The sequence below is a fragment of the Antennarius striatus genome, chromosome 3 (genome assembly GCF_040054535.1).
Source record: "Antennarius striatus isolate MH-2024 chromosome 3, ASM4005453v1, whole genome shotgun sequence".
Classification (NCBI taxonomy): domain Eukaryota; kingdom Metazoa; phylum Chordata; class Actinopteri; order Lophiiformes; family Antennariidae; genus Antennarius; species Antennarius striatus.
Genome location: NC_090778.1, coordinates 28380100 through 28401064, shown reverse-complemented (window position 1 = coordinate 28401064; position 20965 = coordinate 28380100). Strand labels below are relative to the sequence as shown.

Below are 20965 nucleotides of genomic sequence, written 5' to 3'. Positions count from 1 at the left end.
AGTCAAAGGCAGAATAGTTACTGTTACTGACTCAGTCACCACCACCAACACTGACTTCTGCGCTCAGGTTTGGAGCAATTCCACCAAACAACACATGTTCTGTGGCCTCACACAGTCAAGTCCTGCAGGTCAATCACCAGAGGCCACGCAGTTTGATAACCGGACCATTAGGTGTTTTCTTTCAAATGTGAGACTCGGGTAAGATTTGGGAATGAAAACTAATGGTTTAATTTTTTTTGTGCGTCTCATTTTACGCAGTAGCTGCGCCACGGTGGATTTCATCCGTCCAAAAATAATTTAAATTTCCTCTACAGCCGGTGGAAGGACGGAGCAGGTGTCACTATTTTTATTCTAGAAGTCATTTTTAATCTGGGTCAGGTGATCCAGACTGTTTAAATTGTACAGGATCACAGTAAACCCCTTACTGTGTAATAACAGCTAATCATGATCCAGACTGATCTGAGACCAGATTATAGCTGGAGGTGATTCAGTTAAGGCAGCTATTGTGAATTAGGGTTATGGGTAAAATTTCTGATGAACTGGAGAACAATTTAAATGGATCAACAGAAAACCTCTGAGCCTTTATTGAGTTCAGCAGCACAGTGTTGGAGGTGTTTCTGTTCAGGTCTAGATCTCCATCAGAGCTCTGGCCGAACTGGACCTGGATCTCTGGAGGAGGAAGAATAATGAAGAAGAATGAAGCTGATGCTGAAAGGGGAGGTCAGCAGGTCAGAGCAGGTAAAGAGTAAAACACCTTAACATCAGTTTATTGATCTTGTTAAACTCTTCAGTCATTGCATGCAGCTCATTTTTGTGTACAACTGTTTTATCTATTTGTATATTACTAGTATGTTTTGACCTGTCTTAAGACAATGAATGTGAATGAGAAAATATGCTAACTCCAGCTAACATGTTGATTAATGTCCATTGTCCTCATAAAATAAATAACTACATCAAAAAACTCTTGTACCAGTGAGTCAGACTGATGTAGACTGGAGGTTGACGCACGTACGATTGTAGTAATGCTATATTCCCACCGCCAGATGGCAGACGTGCATCAGCATGAAACAGTTGACAGCCTCTGTTGCTATGGTGATGACGCTGCTCGGTTACCAAAAACCGATACTCTTCCCTGACAACCGCTGCACAAACACTTTAAGGTTAGTAACAACCTCATTTCTAATTCAGGCTGTAATTCCAACAGCTGATATTTATCGATCTGACTGGAAACGACCTCGACTGCTCGTAGAGATGAGGTCTCCACCGGTTTCCCATGATGCACCGCTTTATTTTGTCTGCTAGTATCTCGGGGAGATGATCGGAACCTGACAGAGCCGCCCTCCCCTCTCACCCGACCGAGGCGAGCCCGACAGCATCACCGACATGCCCCGCAGAGCCGAGCGCAGCTAGCCGGCCGGTATTCATTCCGTTCAACGACAGTTTTCAAATAACAATCAAACGCCGCGCATTTTAGCCTCAAGGTAAGCTCTCCGTAACCTAACAGTTAGCTGTTTAGCTAGGTTAGCTTAATGAAAGCGTCATGCGTACTTCCATTCAAAGACGCATTTTGACGCAAATAATTTGATCACATATATTCATGGGTTTTTTTTTTTGTTTTTTTACGTACACACACGGCTGGTTTGAATCACTTTCACATCCTGTAGCAGTTTATTCGTCATAAAAATAACGAATATACGTCCAACTATATGAACTTGAATTGAAATTTTTGCCTCTTTTTTGGGCTTCAGCGACCGCCGAATGTTACAGAACAGCCCGGCGATGTCAGGAAATGTAGTTTCTAAACTAAAATTTGACAATTTCCTGTTGAAAAAGCGTTTCTTTACTGTACATATTTATAACGGGACTTCGGCGGGACGTAGGAGCTAGCTTGATGGTGGACAGCTCCTCCCGTTAGCTGCCCGGACTACGTGCAGTGATGGCATCCAGCAGCACGGAGCATAAAACACAACACAGGAAGTTTGTTGAATTCGACATGTTTACAACTGCTGGTGTTTGCTGTGTGGATGAACAAGGTCTCGTACTGACAAACGTAACGGTCCTCCGGTAGCCCCCGTAGCCCCGGTGCCGGGTGAACGCGTGTGAATCCGGGGTGCTGTCCGCAATGCAGGTGCTGAAATTTTAAAGGAAAGGATCAGCAAACGTGGGGGTTGACGTGTTTTCCTGACATTAACATGATGTTGTTGACATAAAATGACCCCCCCCGCCCTTAATCCTTCCGCAGCATTGGTCTAAGGACTATTTGTTTTTGGTGCTTCAATGACGTCACCGGGTTCGCGGAAGCAGTGGAGTAATAAAATAGTTGTAACGAGGCGGCATCAGAGAATACTGTCATTAGGTCATTACGCCTGAGATCATCAGCCCTTGATTGGCTAACCCGCGTCACGTGACTCCTGGACCAGGACCCCCCCCCCTTAGAATTTGTTGTTTGACATTTATTGAGCAAAAAACTAGAATAAACAAAAAACGCTTAAATTCTCCTAAAATCTTCACAGAAATCGGTTGAAAACTTCGTGACCAATTTTGAACAGGTGGATAAATACTGGCAATGACACAGCAGGAAATCAATGTACTGTATTAGTATTAATATTCAGCCCTCTTTCTACATATTGGGTTTTTTTTGTATTTTTACACTTTGGTTAAATTTTATAACAGAGGTATTAAAAGAACATAAAGGGACAATACAATTATTAGCATTTTGCATAATTATTCATTGGTTAAATTCCAAACTGACTTTGAGGTGTGGGAGCAAATGAAAAATGTCAAATCAGACAACAGATTCGTGAGGCCTTAAGAAAACGACAACGAATCGACATCATACAAAGGTTTCCCCGGTTAGGTCTCAGATTTATGGTGACGCGACAAAACAACAAAAACAACTAAACCCGAATGTGAATCTGGAAGATTGTGTAACGAGATCTTCCTGGCAGGGCAGGACGGTAGCTAGCAGCTAGTGTTTCCTGCTGCTGCAGTTCATTGATTATTCATGTTCTATGTGGAGAAATGCTGTTGGGATGTTTGTGCCTTCAGCTTAGTTTGTTGCAGTCAACAGAAACACAAACCAACAGTCTTATAAATGTGTTTGTTGATGACCCTTCACACAAAAAATGACTTAGCAAACCATCAAGACGCAACAGCAAAGTTTGAATTAGTAAAGAGAGTCTCGTTAGATGTTGAACTATAGAAATGTAACCATGTATTAGTTTCATGTTGTTGAATTGTTGGACGCACAGAATCGAAGGTAACACCTTGTTTTTCATTTAGTGTGTTGTTGGACACATAAAACGTCACACTAGATGTCGACACCATCGTGTCATCTGTAAATCACACACTATGAAGCGTCTTGTCACATCAGTGTGAGCCATTTAGATGCGTTGTAATTATGTGTGGTTTAATCCAGAATCAGCCGGGGAAACGTCAGCCTGAGGCCTGACCCGGGTTCTGAGGATGGCTCAGGTATTTGCTAACGTAACGCTATCCAAGCTATTCTGGGAAGGAGCTGCGGATGAAGATGCTTCCAGCTCAGAGTTGAGTGGAAGGACTCCACATTAGTCATCAATAATAGATTATCCTTCAGCCGTCAGGACACACCGCTGGCTCTATTTATGACCACATCCTGGTTGTCACGTGTTCTCCCTTCCCCCCAAAAGACAAAGAAATTTACACAAACAGCTGCTCGAAGTGGGACGTGTGTCCATCGAGGTGTCGTTCCATTTATTATTCATGTTGCCAAGCTGATGATGTAAGAGTGAGCAGCTCTGGGATGTTTTACATATGCAGCTGGAGACATTCTGTGTTCTCAGGGATCGATGTGCTCTTCATCGCGTCCTGTTGCAGATGTGTGGCGATTGGCGACCAGTCATCGGTTCTTCCTCCTCTCTTGTTCCGAAAAGTGATGCTTAGCTGGTCGACCTGCTGCACGCTGGAACTACAGAGCCAGAAGCGTCTGTGACAGGATTTAATGCTCTAATCTCACAGGAATTAGTTCCATCTCCAATCTGAAGCAGACTTGCCCGACTAATCGGCAGCAAAAATTGGAGCACAGCCCGAAACAACAAGACATAGCGGCACCTTTCTGTTTACTCTCCTCTCTTTGACGTCCCTGCAGTGACCCTGACCCGTCATGGCCTCCACAAACGTGACCCTGGAGAACCAGCTGCACAGCGCCCAGAAGAACCTGCTATTCCTGCAGCAGGACCACGCCAACACGCTGAAGGGGCTGCACGCCGAGATTAGCAGATTACAGCAGCAGTGCACAGGTGAGCGTCGCAGGAGGTCGTACGAACACACATCCCATAATCAGGGCCAGATGCGGCGCCAGGATGAAACCGTTTAGTGACGGGAAGCTCCCCCACCTCTTTGTAGCGATGCAACGCAGCGGAATCCGTATGGAGCATGCAGGTAGTAATGGGGAGGGACTCAAACCGGTCCTCCAGGAAATCAGTCGGCGCTCCAACTTCCTGTCTGCTCAGTTAACCTGGAACTGGATCTAATCCTGTCAAAAGAAAACTACCACCAGGTTGAACGTGACGGCTGCTCGTCACCAAACACACGGCTGTTAACCTGGAACTGCAGAGTCACGCATGACGCAGGATGAAGACACAAACTAACTCTTCTGTCTTTCCTGTCCACAGACCTGACGTACGAGCTCACCATGAGAAGTTCTGACCCGTCAGGTAAGACTCCATCGATCTGAACACACAAACACGCATCAGGACCCAAATCAGTTAGAACCCAAATAAAAACGTCCCGTCTGAATCTTTATTAGAAGACCAGCTGGTTCTGATCTCCTTGGTCCGAAGCCACGATATCACATCTGTACAAAACCTAACAGGACGCTTCAGAACCTTTTCAGACCTTTTGCTGACAAACAAACAGATGAACATTAAAAAATGACCTACTTTGGTTAAGGTCAAAGGTTAAAGCCAGTCAGCAGACTTAACAGCAGCCTGAGAGGAAGGAACTTCACTGATCCAGGAACAGCTGGAGGAATGGAATGCTTTGACCTCTGACCTCTGAGGGACATTTCAGAGGTTTTGGATTCATCACGGCTGCAGCAGAAGTCTTCCTCAGTCCGGGCTGGACCTGTTTTCTCCGAGAGGTCAGACCTCAGAGTGGAGACTAAGTCCCTCAGTGGAAGCACTGCATTGTGGGACTCCCACTTGTTTAAAGCTGCGTTGCTGAATGCCAATGCCCCTCTCCCCACGTTACCATGGCCACGACACAGAGTCACACACCAGCCTGAGGGAGGACTCTGGCGTCTCCAGGTCGATTCCGAGCACTGTCCGCTGTTGGATCTGATGCGTCCAGTTTGCTGATGACCTCCACGTGGCGCTGGTCCCGATCGGACCGGCGCTGGTCCCGATCGGACTGGCGCTGGACCCGATCGGACCGGCGCTGCCGGTACTTAGAGGCCCTATCATGTTCGTGTCTCAGGAACTGGAGTGCAGGAAATTAGATTATCTGTCACAGCGCTAATGCGCAGCCTGCAGCCGGCTTAGTGCAGCAGGGCACAGCTGCTCCAACTGGGGCGAGCATCGTCCTCACCGCCCCCAGGAGCTGGACGCTGCAAACATGGCTGGAACTGGGCGGGGCTGGCCAGGGTGGCGGCTGTGGTGAAGGTCAAAGAGGAGCGGAGCCTCTGCCGTCTACGACCGCTGTGATGTGTAACTGGAGCTGTCTGCAGACTCCATCAGATCTCTGGCAGCGGATAGGCTTCATGGGCTAATGCTTCATCTGGGCTGTGGGTGTGGCCATCCTATGAGCACGCAGGAGGCTTTTTACCGCACCGCTAGTCCCGAAGCTCTGTCAGACGCTGCAGACTGAGCTGATGTGTGTAGGCGTGTTTGATTCAGGGTGTTTTAGATTTTATAACGGGCGTCAATGTCATCATTAGAGAAGGTAAAAACAGAAGAACCTGGAGATACGAGTTGAATCCATTTGTCTTAGCCCCAGAGTTCATTTGACCTCAAGAAAGTAGTGCATCCCTGGAATGCACTTCCAAAAAAATTTGTGCATCCCAAAAGTGATTGCAGAATATAAGGTAGAAGCGTACACATGGATTGAGTTTTGCCAATAGTACAATATAAAAACTAAACAAACTGTTAATTTTTAATTTTTGTTAATAATATCATAACTTTTTAAATAAGAAGAAAATAAAGAATATAATTGTATATTAGTCTTATCAAAATGTTAAATCCTGGTAGTCATTAAAAAAGTTTCAGAAATATTGAAAGAATTTTTTTTTTCACTTTTGCTTTTCACTCAATAGTTTTCTTTGCCTTTACAGAGGCAGTGAAGGCAAAATGAACCTGCTCTGTATTTGAAGTACATAATTAAACAAAAGGCTTGGTGGCATTTTTAATTTTTAATGATCAATGGGGACTGAAAAAAACAAAATTTATCATAAGTTACGGAGCGCGCCACGACAGCAGAAGTGATGCACTTGTAGATATCACGGTGAATCCATATCAGCGCCGTTATATGAATATACAGCAAGTGACAAGGTAACGAGCCGACAGTATCACATTTATTTATCAGGATATCATCGAAAATTTTGTCATCAGATACTGAGAACGAACTCCCTGTGAACCCACCTGGGGGGGTAATTATCCCGTATAATTATCACCTGATGTGTGCGGAGGATGAGAGTTTGGACATCTAGCGACTCATCCCAGGTGGATTCATCTGAATCAGATTCTGACGTAGATATCCAACTAGTTATAATGTCCCGTTCTGGTTTACTGTGTGTATGGAAAAGTTAATCGCATTAACCCGTCAATAGGATTTTCCATATTATGTTAGCATTGAGCTAACCACCTGTGTGTGGTGGTGTGTATTACAGGGGCCTGTACTCACTAATATATGTATATGTGCATGCGTGTGATTGACAAAAATACTAGAGTGGGAATTCTTAATTTCCCTTCGGGGATCACAATAGTATATAAAATTAAAAACTTAAAATTAAAGCTAACAAACACCTGCTGCTTGTTTTTTTTGCAGACAGCAGTGAGGCCCGGTGCCGGGAGCTGCAGAGGAGGTGTGAGGAGCTGGAGGCCCAGCTGAAGAAGAAGGAAGAGGAGAACAAGGAATTGATCCGGGACCTGGAACAGAAGAACGCCATGATCTCCGTCCTGGAGAACACCATCAAGGAGAGGGAGAAGAAGTACCTGGAGGAGCTGAAGATGAAGAGCCACAAACTGGCCATTTTGTCCGGGGAGCTGGAGCAGAGGGCGAGCACCATCGCTTACCTCACCTCCCAGCTTCACGCCACAAAGAAGAAGCTGCTAGCCGGCAGCTCGTCGGAGGCGAGCCCCAACGTCAGCCCGGTCACGACGGCCAAACCCTCGCCACCGCCGAAGGACAGGCAGCCCGAGACCCCGCGGCGTCGCATGAAGAAGAGCCTCTCGCAGCCTCTGCACCCGGAGCTGACGGAGGTGTACCGGCTCGGCTCGGACGGCAGACGGCTGGTCCTGCGGGAGACGGTGGACGCCATGCCCGACCCCACGCCCTTCCTTCAAGCCGGGAGAGAGTCGCCCGAACTGCAGGTCTTGCGAGAGCGGCCCGCCGTCATCCCTCCGATTGCCTCTGAGCGCCCCCTGGGCGCCTCGGCCAGCCCCCGCCACAGCCCCGCCCGGGACCGTCAGTACAGGGCTCACGTGGGCGTGGCACACCGCATCCCACACGGCGCGACCCTGCAGGCCCCGCCGCAGCCCGAGGTGGAGACCCTCGCTGTGGACCAAGTCAACGAGGAGAAGGTGGTGCGGAAGCGCACCGGTGCAGACAGGACAGCTTAACGCGCTATGCTAACAAACACACGTCTACTGTATACACGCCACACTGCAAGAGCAGGGAGGAGCCTGACCCACTGTGTAGCCTGCTTTTTACACTGCAAAATGAAAATACTACATTACTCATAATCCATAAAGACTTTTTCCTCGAAGAGAACAACTATACAGCATGCCAAAAGTTTCTTATTTACAACACAACAACATATTGTATTATACACACCTCGACTTCCACGTGTCTACAGCAGATTCTCAGCCAGATATCTGCGTCAGTGCCTGTTCAGCTGGTTCCAACATACACAACCTGAGTAGCATAGTCGCGGCTAATAGCTTAGCTTCACATCATCTCTGCGCCATCTGTCCCACGGTAATCCCGACATATCAACAAACCTAACAGGATGTCTGCAGCTTCATAGGGTGGAAGTGACATCAGTAAAGTCCTTCCTCCCACCAAATGTCCATCTTCTTCCTCGTTTCACTTTAGCGACGTTACTGTAGCAACAAGCGTCATCATCAACGACAGAGGTATGCCGGTAAAACGCTGCAGGGCTGTGAGACCAGAGCGTTGGCATCTATTCACTGATAGTATTTGTGATACGTTTTTGAAGATCCTGCTGTAATATCGTTCTCACTGTTCTTATAAATGCTGTACGTTTACACTGACGTCTTTAGTTTCAGTTATGGTTTAGTAGAGAACACAAACGCACCTCCAATCGACAGAAGTCACCGCACCACACAAGGAGAATTGTAATCGATTAATAACCTGCTTTTCTCATTAATATCACTTGTCTTTGAAATATACAATAAAGCACTGTTTCTGTTTGATTACCTGAAGATTGTTTGTACAGAAAATTAAAGGAACCGTTTACCCCAAAATTAAAATCCACTCATTATCTAGTCCTTATGACAGAAAGTCTGGGGAACAAAATAAAGACAACTTTTTGTGGACAAACAAAACAAGTGATGAGGATGAGTCGGATCATCAGATTGTCTCCAATGTATCTGCAGTTCATCCTTTCAGCCACCAGGTGTCCTCAAATCCACATTAATAAAGTGATGGAGGTAGGTAGTCGGTATGTGCTGATCGATATCATTAACGGTTGGTTAAAGATCCAGGTGAAGTGAACCACCTTTATTCCTCTCGTCCAGAAGAAGGTGTGAGTGAAACCATATGAACATTATTTCTAAGTTTAACGTCTGTTGTCAACGATATCAGACGAACAGCGTCCCCTGGTGGCCACAACACGACACAAAATACTATATTACTGTTTTTGGAGAAGAAATGTTTCTTTTATTAAGTGTTCCTCTAATGCATGAAGCTCCTTCAAAGCTGCCATGTGCGCAACAAGTGCAGCTCTTTCAGCTGCTGCCTTCTGCACAGAGGACGTGGTACTTGAACTATTGGCGTCTGTGTAGGTTCTCAGTTATCCAGGTCATGGTTCTCCAAAGCCGTTTAAATCAATCCGATGGACTTTAAGAAAGTTTCTTGAAGACGTTTCTCCTCTCAACCAAGACGCTTCTTCAGTTCTGAATTATTATAATTATTATTCAGTTGAATCATTAGGGGTACCTCGGCTGGCCCCAATGTCCGATGTCTCAGCGGGAGGCGCACCCTCACCTGACTCCATGTCCTCATCCGCAACGCGCTCCTCCTGGTTTAAATCCCAAACGACACCGGCTTTCATCAACAGATCAACGCAAAGTCAAATGTTCATCCTCTTCTGCAGCCAACGCAGTGGCACCCCCTCTCTCCACACGTCCAGCACGAGGATGTCAACAAAACAGTAAAATAATGATCAACACAAAACAGTTAGGATCGATTAAAACAATAAGAATAAAGAAACAAGTGCAAAATATCTGTAAAATATTGAACAGATCTTTTTTATTATTATTTATTTTTCTATTTAAACAAATCAGGAAACATACCTGCAACAAACAAGGTGGGGCACATCACCGAACGCTGGGGTAATTACTGGCATACTTGCAACATGCAGTGAGCCCGATAACACCTGTTCAACGCTTCATAAATATATAAATAATATTTACACACAGTGTGACAGTGGGTGTTTATTCACCACAAAGTCACAGCCGCTATAGAAAACAATGAGCAATAAAGAACTTGGTCACAAAAATTTCGGGAGCCCTGAACAAGTGCGACTCACCCCTCCCTCCAGCAAGAGGATGTCTAGGCGGGTGCAACCTCAATAATTGCCCCACCGAAACACAACCAAATCATGGAACCAAAAATACACTTCTTATTCACGGTCATAAGAATATTTAAACACTTAAAAGGTGTATAAGGTGTGATTGGAAGAATAACGATACCAGCATCAACAAGAGATAAAATACATTTTATTTGAGAAACAATGCTTGAGCTCACTTCCAAGTTTAAATCCACTTGTTATTTTATTTACAGCTCAAAGGCCACTTTAGAACCATTGATCATGGACATTCAATGACATCACAACATGATAAATATACTGCTCACACTATCGTCAAAAAATATTTAAAAGCTTCCTGGCGGCGCCCCAGAGAGATTACAACTTAAAACTGACATCAGATTAGCTCTGGATGTTTGAACAAATCGTTCAGGAAGTTGTTTTTGGATGTCGCCACAAAGATATTTTATTTTCATTGAATAATGACACTTGTTTTCATCCCAAAACTGATCGGAAAATTAGTGAGATTTTTTCCACGTCCGTGATCTGGATCACTGCCTGACAGGTGGATGTGAACCGGCCGGCGCCGTCACTGAGCCGGGTTTAACCTCTTGGGTGGTGACGTCATTTTCTTCTGTTCAAAGCCTGGAGAGACGCAAACACGTTGCATCACAACATGTCACAGACCAAAAGTAGAAGAACACTGAACGCTCGTACCTGTGAGAGTTAACCGGCTCAGCTCCTCCTCCAGCTGACCGTCGCTCAGGATGCCGCCAGGTATGTCCGGCAGCTCGTTACCTGGGAGACGACCCGGTGGGACGTCCGGTAAACCCGAGATGAAATCCGGCTTCGACTCCTCCATCAACAATTTCAGTTCTTCCTCCAACTCATCCACGTCTTCATCTGCGACAACACGACAAACTCAGCATCCGATTCACGTTCCTACAGAACATCCGGTAAAAAAAACGTGTCGTCCGGTCTCACCTGCTCCGCCTACGCCGCTGGAGATGGTCTGGCTCACCTCATCCTGAGCGTCACACAGCTGGTGGAGATACAGACGAGTAAAATCACGTCATCAGTTCACATCATGTTATGTTTAGATGCATCGACACGAGACCCGGGTCGGTACCTCCTGGATCTGATCCACCAGGCTCTCAGCACGTTCCACAGTCACGTCCTTAAGGGAGAGTCTCAGCGCCACTACTCCAGCCTGGTAGGCCTGCATCACCTGCAGAGGTGTGGAGCACGCGCTTCATTTACAACGCCGACAATAATCAGGATCACAAACTGGGAAGAGACAATCTCACCATCTTGTCGGTCTGGGACTGAGATATCCTGTCCAGGATCCCTCTGATGGACTCCAGCTGAGCCAACAAGCCATCGGCTCTCTTTTCCACTCGTTTCCGGCTCCTCAGACACCTCAGCGCCTGCAGGAGGGAGGGTTGGCGTCACCAACAAGCCGATCACAAGTGTTTTCACAGCACATATAGTCTTCAAACAGTGAACAAACACGCCTTGCCATCGTCCTGCAGTTCCCTTTTCTGCCACAAACACTGCTCTGAAGCTAAGCTACATGCTACAGGAGCTACAGTGGATCATCAACAGCGACTCTGTTGTTGTTGATGATCTTAAAAAGTTCCTTAAAGTGCTTTCTTCTTCTTCACCCCAAGGATTAAATTATCAGGATTAAAGTTTACTGTAAACTAATCTGGATCAAACGATCACATGATTCACGAGTGACGCTTAACGGTAGATATTGGAACTGTACGTACGTATTTTAACATTACATGTTTATATTCTGATTTATGGTACAGTAACATGATTTATGAGCTTTTAGCGGTTTTCTAGTGATTTTTAGAGTCCAGTATTTGTGGTGGACAGACGTTAATCCAGAGAAACGACCTAAACTGACGTCTAATCAGAACGACTGAACTCTTAAACGACCTGAACCTGGATTTTATTTATTCTGTGTTGTTTTAATGTCCTGAAATTGTTTCTGGTCAGTCTGAGGGAAAAGAACTTTAGTATTTAGAGTAGTAATGACATTACTTTAGTATTTAGAGTAGTAATGACATTACTTGAACAACCTCTCTGAACCAGTTGTGTTCGTATATTGAGGACTACCTGTGATACGTTAGAGATACCTGTGTTTTCTTGCCATCTCGTAGCAGCATCCTCGCATCCAATTTGCATCTGCACTTAGATGAAATAAAGCAAGATTAGCATGTAGAACGTTCAAGAACTGATGCTGAACTGATGCTGGAGGTGGATCACACATTAAGAATCCCTTTAATATCCTGTATGGATGATTTTATTAGTTCGATGTACTTGTCAGCTTCAAGGTTCAGTTTCTCCACCCGTTCTCCCAGCAGCTTCTCGCTGCGCTGCAGCTGGTAGATGCCGACATCCACATCGCTGATGGGGGGAACGCGATCCTTCCCCTCCGGACAGAACTTAACAATCTGTGAAGAAGCAGCAGAGAGACGGCGGTCATGTTCATCTATCTACCAGGCTCCTCCCTGACAGACGGCGGTTCAGAGCGGTTTACTGAATCATACGCCTCACCTTCTCGCCTTCCTGCAGGGAAACCGTCACCTGCTTCTCCCGCTGCAGCTGCAGGAGGGCCAGATGCAGGCTGGTGTCGTCGGCACAGACACCAGAGGAGATGGAACACAGCTCCGGAAACGACAGGACAGGGCTGCTGGCAAATTTGCTGCTCCGGTACGCTCTGAGTAATTCTGCTGCCTTCTCCTGAAAGACAGGAAGCAGCTAACCAGCTCCAGTCTGAAGGGAACGGTGCCTCTCTCCAAAGATGTTCCTAATCAAGCCTGGGAAGTGTCGCTCCATCCTCACAGTTTTAAATCAGAGGTACCTTAAAAAAAGTTGTTGTTTTTTACTCGACATCTCCTCAGATCAGTTTGAGACTCCTGAGCTGGACAGAACCAGCAGATCTTTAACCGACCCTTCATTTTTAGACGAACTGCTCCTTTAACTTAATAACCGTTCAGACAGACATGGAGACAAACCTTCACTACTTCAATGACCACAAAGGACTCCTCCAGAGGAACCCGGCTGCTCCCCAGCAGGGCAGAGAAGCTCCACTTCAGAGGCTTGACCAGCAGGCCGACCCCCCAGGACAGCCAGCCGCAGTCCGCACTGGCAGAGAACTCAGACACCCTCTGGATCTTCCCGCATCTGACGGAAGTTAAAAAACAGGAATGTCACCTTGGCCAATCACAGTTGAGTTGTGATGTTGCAATTTGCATAGTGTGCCTATGATGCTCTAGCACCGCCAACAAGGATCATGTGCTACTTTAATACAGATCTACGAAGTCATTCTCTATTATACCTTGGTTTCAAAAAAAAGAATATAATTGTTAAAAATGAAGAATGGAGGACGTGTTTATTTAAACTTGCTCATTATTTTTATTAACTACAAATAAAAACACTCTTTCATATTCCTGACAGGAAAATATGATTTTCAGATAAGAAAGGTTATTAGATTTAACTTTTTCTCAAAGTACCATAAACACCATCAGTCAAGTCAACGTTATTTTTAAAGCGCTTCAACTATCAGGCGCACTAAGGCAAACGGTGACGTCACAACTCAGCTGTGATTGGCTAAAAGGTTCAGGGAGAATCAGCTGGAAGCGGGCCGGACAGAAGCGACTGTTACCCGGACATGGACTGGAGGACCGTTGCCAGGCCCAGCGGGGATCTCTCCTTCCGCCGGAAGGTCCCGTTCAGCTCCCGCAGGCTGACGAACACCGAGCCGCGCTGACGGCAGCTGTCCACGACCAGTGCCGTCCAGAAGGCCATCTTACTGTCCCAGTCCGTCGGGTTCACGTCTCGGTTCTGCTTAAAGTCGGAGAACATGAAGTCCATCCGCTCATCATCGTCCCAATCGGGCGTCAACGCGGAGGCGGACATGTCCGGAGCTGTAGCCACAACGGCTCGCTAGCTGGTTCCACTAGAGACGCTACCGTTGACTTCCTGTCTATAAAGTCTCATAAAAGCAGACGTTAAATAAATGTTTTTGACTGACTGAAATACACCACTGGACGTCCTCGATTCGCCATGGTGCTTAAAAACAGTGGTTACTGTGTCAAAGATAAACAACTTGCGGCCGCGCTCGGTTTAAGACTCAAAACAGCCCGGAAAGGCGGTGACTTCTGTATCAAGTAACGAGTAATAAGTAACAAATGCGCCAGCCTGTCCCACAGACACGCTGCGTTTCAAAACTAATGCTCCTAGTCAGCATTTGATTGCGTCATCATTGCGCGTCTCTACTTCGGCGATGGAAATCTTGGCCATTTGTTTTGTTTTTTTTAATTAAAACAGAAAAAATACAAATACTGTAGTATTTGTAGTATAAATACAAAAAATTGAATAATAGACAAACCAGAGGTGAATTTTAAAAGATTAATTTTATTTGCCTTTTTCTTGCATGAAAAATATTTATTTGGTCAAGAAAGAGTAGAAATATAAAGAGGTATAAATAGAAAAACTAAAATATAATGTGAAAATATAAACGTAATTACAATAAATAATAAAATGAAAAAGAAGAAATGTGGACATTTAATGGAGAAGTAAAATATTAAACAAGTGTACAAAATTAAGGAAAAACAATCAAACTAATTTGGAAAATTGTCAGTATTTCCAAATTTGTTTGTTCTCTTATTTCTATATTACCACTTATACATTTAAAAATTTCAATATAATTGAATATGCATTTGTTTGTGTATTTTTAACTAACTAAATAACTAACTCACACACTTAATCCGTGTTCTGCTCAGTTCCTACATGAACACCCTCTCGCCCAGTCCTCCAGTGCAAAGGTGTAGAATGATGACAGAATGCACTTAGGAGTTGTTTTTTTAAATAATTTTAATATATATTCTCTGAATTTGTTGTAGTGCAAACAGTCATGTCTGTATTTGGGTTCTATATAAAAAAACTCATGCTTTGAAGATTTTAAATTATAAAGAAAATAACATGACATTTTAAACCAGTCATGAGACTTATCATGTTATTATTGCAGAACAAATGTTCGATCCGTGTCAATTTAAAGATAAAAATAATGACCGGCTGAAAGTATTGCTTGGTTTACGTCATCTCTGTCATGCAACACAGGCTTAACACAATGGAGGTGAATGGCTCTTATCTGGTGACTAAACATGCACCTCGTGTTCACATTAGTGGAGTTACTAACATTATATTTGGCTAAAATAACTGGCTGGTACAACAAACGTGGTGACATTCGACTAATGTCACAGATGTGCATACAAATAGGCTCATTATTTAATTAGTTTAACCGTTAGTTTCATGACTTGAACAGTAAGCAAGCTTTCATCTTCTTGTCTCTTAACAAGAAAAAAATGTCCAGACAACTCTAACCCTCTCATAATGTTTGATGATGCCATTACTACTGGGGATGACATCATTGAAATATGAACACTACCAAAGATGCTGATGATATCATAACCACTGATTTCTCCATCTTTCCCAGGCAGTTATTCAAAGTAGGGACGTTGATTATATTTAAGTTGCTTCATTGATTTATTCGTTTAATTGTTGAATTCTTTAACACTTTGGGGCCTAAATTATTAAAAAATTACCAGAAATCTTTTTAAAAAAAGAGTTTTTACATAAATTTGCAAATATGAGCTTTAAGTTGTAGAATTTTTGCTAAATACAACAATTTTTGCATGTAAAATGCAAATGCATGACATTAATTGATTTTTCAGGAAAAAAAAAAACTTATGATGCAGAAGTCTCAAAATCCTGGAAGGGTTAAATTATGACAGTTACTGTTCAGAGAAGCCAAGCTCGGCATGTGCTGCTGCCACCTAGAGGTACGGAGGTTGTATGACGCCATCTTCATGCACAAAGATACAATATTCAGGCATTTCTATGTTTACAAATCTCAAATATTTTTACAAATCTTAATACAGATTTGATATATTTCTATTGATATTTATGAATCTTAATATGCACGCAAAGAGTCAGGTTTCTGCACACATTCACAAATTTTAGAAAGAATTTAGAGATTATTTTTCACAGTGACGAACCTTGGGCCCACACGCCTCTATTGGGTGTTGGGGCTACTTGGCACTGAGGTCCACCACCAGGTGCTGGTAGGCCAGAGTGTTGCCTTTAAAGCTGGCTGCTAGCAGGACGTCCTTGTTGTCAACCGACACCAGGCTGAAGGCCCGCGGCGCCCTCAGGTTGAGCTCCTGGAAGGGCTGAAAGCGCTGCGTCAGGTCATCCCACAGGTACACCCTGGAGAAGGAGAAGTCACTCCCCAGAATCAGGTACTGGCGAAGACCCACCGTGAAAGGATACACCACCATCGAGCCCCGGGACGGGAGAGCCTGGACTTCCACAAACCGCTGCCCTTCCCAGCGGAGGATCTTGGAGTCACCGATGAAGCGGGTGAGGCAGAGGTAGAGAACCTTCCTCACCCAGAAGTGCTTGACCATCTGCACATCAGCCAGCTCCGAGATCTGGGAGAAGAAGGAAAACTGCTTCTGGTTGCGGTTCCACTGGTAGACCACCGGCGGCTGAGAGGCACTGGACAGGATGAGGTGAGGCTTTCCCCCCACATCCAGGAACTCGGCGTGGGTGTCCCGATGCCAGGGGTGGAGCGACTGGTGGGAGTAGAAGCCATTGCTGTTCCAGCGGTAGATGCTGGTGGAGCCGGCCTTGGAGCTGTCGGCCACAATGAAAAACCACTCCCCATCCAGCTGGAAGGTGTCCACGAAGTTGGGCTTCCTCACGCGGGTGGTGTCGATGTCTTGGATCTTCACGAAGCGCTGCGGATCCTCTTCCCACCTGGTGAGGGATGAAGCAGAAAACTGAAGCATTTCATTACTTTCATCTGACATAAAGGGAATGGCATTAAAACAAAGTTTATCACTACCTGTTTGCTTCACACACAAACAGTGAATAAAGTTTTGATGGTGTTTTTTCAGGTCATTTGCAGCTAGTCCTCAAGATATGAATGTTCAGAGATACGAACAACTGTGCACCGCCATATCGCACTTCTGTAGTTTGTCTTTTTCTCCACATCTCTGTGAACTTCTGAGCGGGAAAACGAACCCACAATGCATTTCTGTTCATGGAGATGTTCACCAACATGGAGACTGAAGACAATCCAGGTCAAGTTGAACGTTAGCAAAGCAATGTAGACGATATACTACCCGTCAGAAAACTCTGTCACCACCTGCGGTTAGTTCACATTTATTATTGACGGGGTCGTCCTCCTGTAGGAACTAAATGATGTAGGAACCCATGTTGTCCTCCTGTAGGAACTAAATGATGTAGGAACCAATGTTGTCCTCCTGTAGGAACTAAATGATGTAGGAACCAATGTTGTCCTCCTGTAGGAACTAAATGATGTAGGAACCAATGTTGTCCTCCAGTAGGAACTAAATGATGTAGGAACCAATGTTGTCCTCCTGTAGGAACTAAATGATGTAGGAACCAATGTTGTCCTCCGGTAGGAACTAAATGATGTAGGAACCAATGTTGTCCTCCAGTAGGAACTAAATGATGTAGGAACCAATGTTGTTGGGTCAGGTTTCTGACAGGAAGCATTAACTGACGCTAACGCTGAACTCTGAATCTTTTCTAGTTGATGTTAACTATTGGTGGATTAACTGAGAAAATTCCTGAAATCAAACAGTCATCAAACATAAAGGGGCGTGTCTGACTTTTGATGAGCAGGAAGTGACATCAGCGCGTCATTGACGTCAGTGTGGTGGAACACTGAGTAGTAATGACATTACTTTAGTATTTAGAGTAGTAATGACATTACTTTAATATTTACAGTAGTAATGACACTTAAATGATCTCAAATGAAGATCATAGACTGAAATTTAATAATCAACAACTTAGGAACAATTCTACTTATGAACGACCTCTCGGAACCAGTTGGGACTTTAAGTCCACATGTAGAGACTAAAGGTGAACTTTACTTGTAGATGTGAGATCCACCAAACAGCTGCGCCACCACCATGTACAGGCTGCTGTTGATGACCGCCGGCTTGCAGTAAACAGCAGAACGCGCTGCAAAAAAACAAGACACCACAAACCCGTCAGCGACCATTTCTTTCAAGAGAGAGGAGTTTAAACTCTTTCATTACTTACATGTGATGTTATGAAACCTCCTGAAGACCATCTCCACGTGATCCCAGACATAAACGGTGCAGAACCCCGAATCCGGCTGGGCAAAAGTCACAAACTGGTCCCCGCTGAACTGGTAGGACTCCACAGACACCGAGTGGAACGGGAACGTGGTGTAAACGGTAAAATCTGCGGAGAGGCGATGCAGATTTAGATCGCTGAAGTTCTGCTGCGGTGCAACGGGCCAGAGGGGGCGGGGCAACCTGCACTGATGCAGTTGAAGTCACGTGGCGTGAGGTCGTGGATTCTGCGTCCCTGGAATTCGAAGGGGCTGGCGCAGTAGATGGTGGGAACGGACGTGTTGGTCTTCTCCATCCAGTCCACCAACCACTTGATTTTACAGTCACAGCGGAAGGAGTTCCCTCGCAGGTCGCTGGGCGAGGCGGGAACGATCCCGGTCAAAGGAAGGAACAACCGGACGACGACAACCAGATGACAACCGGGAGACACTTACAGATCTGTGAGGATGTCCAGGTGCCTGAAGAGATCTCTGGGCAGCTGCTGCAGGTTGTTGTTGGACAGGGATCTGCAGGAAGAGGGAAGTCATGTCTCCACATGTCTCTCTGAACGTTAAGACCAAACTGGACACTCACAGGTGCGTCAGGGACTTCAGGCCTCTGAAGGTGAACCTGGACAGAGCCTGGATGTCATTGTTCTCTATGAACCTGAGGACAGAAGGGACACAACGACCGGGACGTTCAGACGTGCTCAGAGAACCACGTTGTTGTTGTTTACGCTGGATAATACGCTGGATTTAATGTAATCTGTTATGACATATGAAACTTCGTCCTTTTTCCATTTCACGCTCATATTTGTGTAGTAAAGTTTTTTTTGCTGGATGCCCTCCCTGCCGCATCCCACTGTGGGACCGGCCCACGGTTAACACTGGCCTGTGTCCCCGTATAGCTGCAGATGCCGGGGAAACAAACGTGTCACTGAGCTACATCCCCGGCAGTTCACTTATTACGTTTACATGTAAAAAATATCAATAAATCAATCAATTGATTAATAGAACTCACAGGTACTGCAGGTGAGACAGGCCAGCAAAGGCGTCGTCGCTGATTGTGGTGAAGGTGTTGGAGTTCAGGAGCCTGAAAGAAAGTGGCGGTGATAAAATAATTCAGTCCTCGTTCACGATCAGGTTTGATCAATGAAACTATTGATCATCCTTTAATAATGTAATCACTCAAACCAGTTGATCGGCAGATACTAAAGTAATTAGACTTCTACTGCAGGCTCTAAATGATTGACTGCTGAGGAAGATGAAGGTGATGCTGATGAACCCCCTCCCTACATGAAACTGTGAGGGGGGGGGCATTAGAACCCTGCAGTCACCTGACTGGAAACCATGGAAACCCTCTGGTGGCTATGAAGGAGGCGGCTAACACGGGAAAACAAGGAATATTCTGGAACTACAGGAATGGGATCAGATTCCTCAGGAACCAGGAGCTGGATCTGGATCTGGATCTGGATCAGGTCAGAAGGTCTCTAGAGGAACTGGTGGCGCTGGGGTGAAAACACTTGAACATCTGGTATTGTTTTTGTTTTGTTTTTTTTAAACTATTTTTAACATCACGTTTATTCATAAAAGCCAAATCACAAGATAATCATGTTGACACAAAATCCAAAAGATTCACGTTTTCAACAGTACTGTATTGATCGTTTTAAACTGAGGATTTTATTTTTAACACCTGATCCATAGATTTTATTTATTAACTCCTTGAATGTGATCAATGACGACAGTTGTTAGATAAATAAATTCTCTGCTGTGACGTGAACAAACTCGTCTGGATGAACGAATCTTTGTCCTGCAGAACTGAATCATCCAGACACTGAGCTGCACCGTCCCCAAGAGACCCCACACATCAGTGTGTGTGTGTGTGTGTGTGTGTGTGTGTGTGTGTGTGTGTGTGTGTGTGTGTGTGTGTGTGTGCGTGACTGGGACACACTCACAGGAACTGTAGCAGGTGGAGGTGAGTGAACCCCCCCTCTGGGATTGAGGTGAAGGCAGCATTCACCATCGTTCTGTGGACACAAACAGTTTCATCAGTTTGTTTGTTTGTTTGTTTGTCTGTCATCAGGATTATGTGAGAAAAGAGGTCAAGTCGGAACATCATGTTTTCCTCTGCATCCTAATGACGTCATTTTTCTTTTCTGGTCCAGGAAGTCAAGTTGTGATCGCAAGCTGATCAATGACGTCAACCAATTAATAAGAATCAATAAACGCATCCTGATCACACTGATCTGTTTGGGAAAATCTGTGTAAACGTTCTGCATCGTTACACAACGGATGATGACGTCATTGACGTCCACCGGCAGGTACGCGGCTGAGGCAGCCCGACTCACAGTGAGATGATCCCGGGGGGGAAGCTCTTCGGGATGGCCCTGGTGTCCACGCAGAACGCGCTATCCTTGGTGCAGGAGCAGGTGGGGGGGCAGCGGGGGGTCTTCGGGGCCTTGCGGGCGTCGGAGGCCCCCAGCAGGCAGAGACACACGACCGCCCAGCGCAGGAGCCCCCATCCCGGTCCGTCCGGCATCCTGAGGCGGAAGGGAGAGGATCCGCAGGCGGTGGATGAACGATCCGCCTCAGGACGAGGAAGAGGAGGAAGAGGGGGGAGAGGAGGAAGAGGAGGAAGAGGAGGCGCCTCCGAGGAGCTCCCCCCACGAGCTGCGCGTCCACGCGTTCATGGAGGCTGCGTGGGAGCAGCAGGAGGTGCAGGAACAGCGGCGCTCCTAGAGTCCGGGGGCAAGGGGCCACGGACCCCCCCACCCCGTCTTTATTACCTCTGAGGTAAGGAGGTCATGTGTTCTACA

The 20965-nt window shown here is 45.6% G+C and overlaps 3 protein-coding genes across 3 annotated transcripts; 1 reads left to right on the top strand and 2 right to left on the bottom strand.

Annotated features, from left to right (window-relative positions):
• Nucleotides 1–1306: 1306 nt before the first annotated feature.
• On the top strand, nucleotides 1307–8668 carry LOC137592629 (coiled-coil domain-containing protein 92-like). Its single transcript, XM_068310921.1, has 4 exons — nucleotides 1307–1481; nucleotides 4127–4277; nucleotides 4653–4694; nucleotides 7021–8668. Exons 2-4 carry the CDS (start codon nucleotides 4142–4144, stop codon nucleotides 7812–7814), a joined length of 972 nt encoding a protein of 323 aa, XP_068167022.1. The 5' UTR covers nucleotides 1307–1481; nucleotides 4127–4141; the 3' UTR covers nucleotides 7815–8668.
• Nucleotides 8669–10137: 1469 nt separating this feature from the next.
• Nucleotides 10138–14205, bottom strand: chmp7 (charged multivesicular body protein 7). The gene is made up of 10 exons (XM_068310654.1): nucleotides 13641–14205; nucleotides 12991–13159; nucleotides 12530–12715; nucleotides 12293–12426; nucleotides 12109–12157; nucleotides 11272–11391; nucleotides 11094–11192; nucleotides 10949–11006; nucleotides 10682–10867; nucleotides 10138–10609 (listed from the first exon to the last, which is right to left on the bottom strand). The coding sequence occupies exons 1-10, from the start codon at nucleotides 13892–13894 to the stop codon at nucleotides 10554–10556; spliced, it is 1311 nt and encodes a 436-aa protein (XP_068166755.1). The 5' UTR covers nucleotides 13895–14205; the 3' UTR covers nucleotides 10138–10553.
• A 1761-nt stretch (nucleotides 14206–15966) lies between these two features.
• On the bottom strand, nucleotides 15967–20688 carry lgi3 (leucine-rich repeat LGI family, member 3). The gene is made up of 9 exons (XM_068311318.1): nucleotides 20498–20688; nucleotides 20105–20176; nucleotides 19171–19242; nucleotides 18745–18816; nucleotides 18606–18677; nucleotides 18355–18524; nucleotides 18116–18280; nucleotides 17944–18034; nucleotides 15967–16798 (listed from the first exon to the last, which is right to left on the bottom strand). Exons 1-9 carry the CDS (start codon nucleotides 20686–20688, stop codon nucleotides 16069–16071), a joined length of 1635 nt encoding a protein of 544 aa, XP_068167419.1. The 3' UTR covers nucleotides 15967–16068.
• Between the last annotated feature and the right edge of the window lie 277 nt (nucleotides 20689–20965).

What these genes read in the sequence shown, in the direction of transcription:
- LOC137592629 (XM_068310921.1), top strand. Translation starts at nt 4,142, where the DNA reads ATGGCCTCCACAAACGTGACCCTGGAGAACCAGCTGCACAGCGCCCAG. An exon ending in ATTACAGCAGCAGTGCACAG is followed by an intron (nt 4,278 to 4,652) that starts GTGAGCGTCGCA and finishes TCCTGTCCACAG; the next exon opens with ACCTGACGTACGAGCTCACC. An exon ending in GAGAAGTTCTGACCCGTCAG is followed by an intron (nt 4,695 to 7,020) that starts GTAAGACTCCAT and finishes TTTTTTTTGCAG; the next exon opens with ACAGCAGTGAGGCCCGGTGC.
- chmp7 (XM_068310654.1), bottom strand. Translation starts at nt 13,894, where the DNA reads ATGTCCGCCTCCGCGTTGACGCCCGATTGGGACGATGATGAGCGGATG. An exon ending in CCCTGCAGGAAGGCGAGAAG is followed by an intron (nt 12,427 to 12,529) that starts GTGAGGCGTATG and finishes GCTTCTTCACAG; the next exon opens with ATTGTTAAGTTCTGTCCGGA. An exon ending in GAGCCGGTTAACTCTCACAG is followed by an intron (nt 10,610 to 10,681) that starts GTACGAGCGTTC and finishes GCGTCTCTCCAG; the next exon opens with GCTTTGAACAGAAGAAAATG.
- lgi3 (XM_068311318.1), bottom strand. Translation starts at nt 20,688, where the DNA reads ATGCCGGACGGACCGGGATGGGGGCTCCTGCGCTGGGCGGTCGTGTGT. An exon ending in CTCCACCTGCTACAGTTCCT is followed by an intron (nt 19,243 to 20,104) that starts GTGAGTGTGTCC and finishes ACTTTCTTTCAG; the next exon opens with GCTCCTGAACTCCAACACCT. An exon ending in GAGGTTTCATAACATCACAT is followed by an intron (nt 18,035 to 18,115) that starts GTAAGTAATGAA and finishes GTTTTTTTGCAG; the next exon opens with CGCGTTCTGCTGTTTACTGC.